This window comes from Phaethon lepturus, unplaced genomic scaffold, assembly GCF_000687285.1.
Source record: "Phaethon lepturus isolate BGI_N335 unplaced genomic scaffold, ASM68728v1 scaffold22026, whole genome shotgun sequence".
Taxonomy (NCBI): Eukaryota; Metazoa; Chordata; class Aves; order Phaethontiformes; family Phaethontidae; genus Phaethon; species Phaethon lepturus.
In genome coordinates, this window is record NW_010548545.1 from 13,899 (window position 1) to 15,681 (window position 1,783).

A 1,783-nucleotide genomic window follows, 5' to 3' on the forward strand; every position below is an offset into this window, starting at 1 on the left:
AGCAGGACCCCAAAGAAGTAAAGGAAGAGGTTCTGAAGGCTGAGAGGCAGTGCCTGGGTTTTCAGGATGGCTTCTGTGTAGACGGCAGACAAGCCTGATATCAGGCAGTACACAGAGATCAGCAACAAGCCAACCAGCGTGATGTGCAGCTGCATCTTGGAGGGGCTGCCAGGGTCCTGCAGGCCACCGCAGCTGTAGCTGACCCCAGCAGCCACCAGCAGGAAGAGAGCCAGCCATTTGCGCATGCTGAGTCTTTGGCGCAGGAAAAGGCTGTAGAGGAGCGCGGTGCTGACGATCTTTAAGTTACTCAAGACCTGGTAGGTGCTGGGATCCATGAAGAGCTGCATGTGAACCACCAGGTTGTTGTTGGCAGCATAGAGCAAGGCAGAGAGGGCAAAGGGGGCAACATGGCGCCACGACACGGCGACTCCCAGCAGCTCCCAGTCCCAGAAAAGGAGAACACCAGTTTTGTCAGCTCAACAAGAATGACGACAGATGTGGAGCTGAAGGGGATCATCCCATCCACCTTGCACAGGGTCAGGAGGGGAGCATGAGAGCCGTATATGGCTACAGACAAGACCAGCATCAGTCCCCACAGCCCACTCCGGAGCACCCAGCTTGCAGAGTCAGCAGCATTACCAAACATCACCATTTTCAGGCGGTAGCCAGGAAGGGCGAGCTGCTATCAGCGCAGAGAGGCCAGACAGACTCACACCCTAGAACATTCAAGAAGAGATCAAATACCATGAATTTAATGAGCCTGATTAAAACAGGATGTTACCTGCTACATTTCTGATGCAGTGGAAGAGAACTGTTTTGTCTTTCATTAGGAAGAGAACTACGAGCCGCCCCAGGAAGCCACAAAAAGCATGTTCCTAGGGCAAAGCATGTGCTCAGTGGAAAGGCGTACAGATGGTGAACGTGATAACATCACAGGCAGCCTTTCAGTCCACAGGAGCATAGGGAGAGAGGTGAGGGGAAAAGGCAGCAGGCAAACCGTCAGCCACTGATGCTTCCAAGCTACTGTGGGTTAGTGGAGTGATCACCGCTGTCATGATGCTCTAATAAATACCAGACTCGCTGATGTCTTGCAATGATGTGGTGGAAGAAGAACTATGTACATGACATGCCTCTGAAAGCCCTAGGAATCTTCTGCACCTGCTAACTAAGGAGTACCGTTTCTACAGTCACTGCTGCCAAAGGGCTCCTTGCTAGTCCCGACCTTTTTTCAGTGAGCTGAAATAGTCCCGGACTGTTTTTTCAACATTGGGGATAGCATAGTTCTGAGCAGCATATATCCCTGTGCAGGTCCCAGCCACAAATCCCAGGACAGCCGAGAAGCGAAGTTTGGCTACCAGGTAGCCTGCCAGAAAGCCTTTGAGAAAGGGCGAGGCCAGCAGAGAGCCATCCTGTGGAGAAGAGCAAAGAGTGAGGCCACCAGGCAGGGTGAGCTTGTGTGGGGAATGCAGAGCAGGGACGTGCCCAAGGGACGCTTTTATGAAGCCCCCTCAAGGTGGGTGAGTGGTCCACACCGAGGCACACAGGCCACCGCACAGGCCGGGGAAGCGCATTACCTGCCCCACACCAGCGTGCACCTCGTCCTCCACCCTGCGCTGCAGGTTCTCCAGCTGGTCCTTCAGGAAGGCGAGGTCCTTCAGCTTGGGCAGCGGGTCCTAGGGGAGACGCAAGCTGATGCCCGGCCCCACAGCCAGCACCCAGAGACAGTGAACCTGCCCAGCGCTCCCTCCAGCCCGGATCCACCCCGTCAGGCCCTGCCCGTCCC

The 1,783-nt window shown here is 55.2% G+C and overlaps 1 protein-coding gene across 1 annotated transcript in view; it reads right to left on the minus strand.

Moving 5' to 3' along the window:
• SLC35A4 (solute carrier family 35, member A4) overlaps positions 1 to 652 on the minus strand; it is a 964-nt gene extending 312 nt beyond the window's left edge. Inside the window, 2 exon segments of the mRNA XM_010290009.1 lie at positions 1 to 451; positions 454 to 652. The exon segment at positions 1 to 451 is cut by the window's left edge and continues 28 nt beyond it. Coding sequence (XP_010288311.1) covers positions 1 to 451; positions 454 to 652 — 650 coding nt within the window.
• Between the last annotated feature and the right edge of the window lie 1,131 nt (positions 653 to 1,783).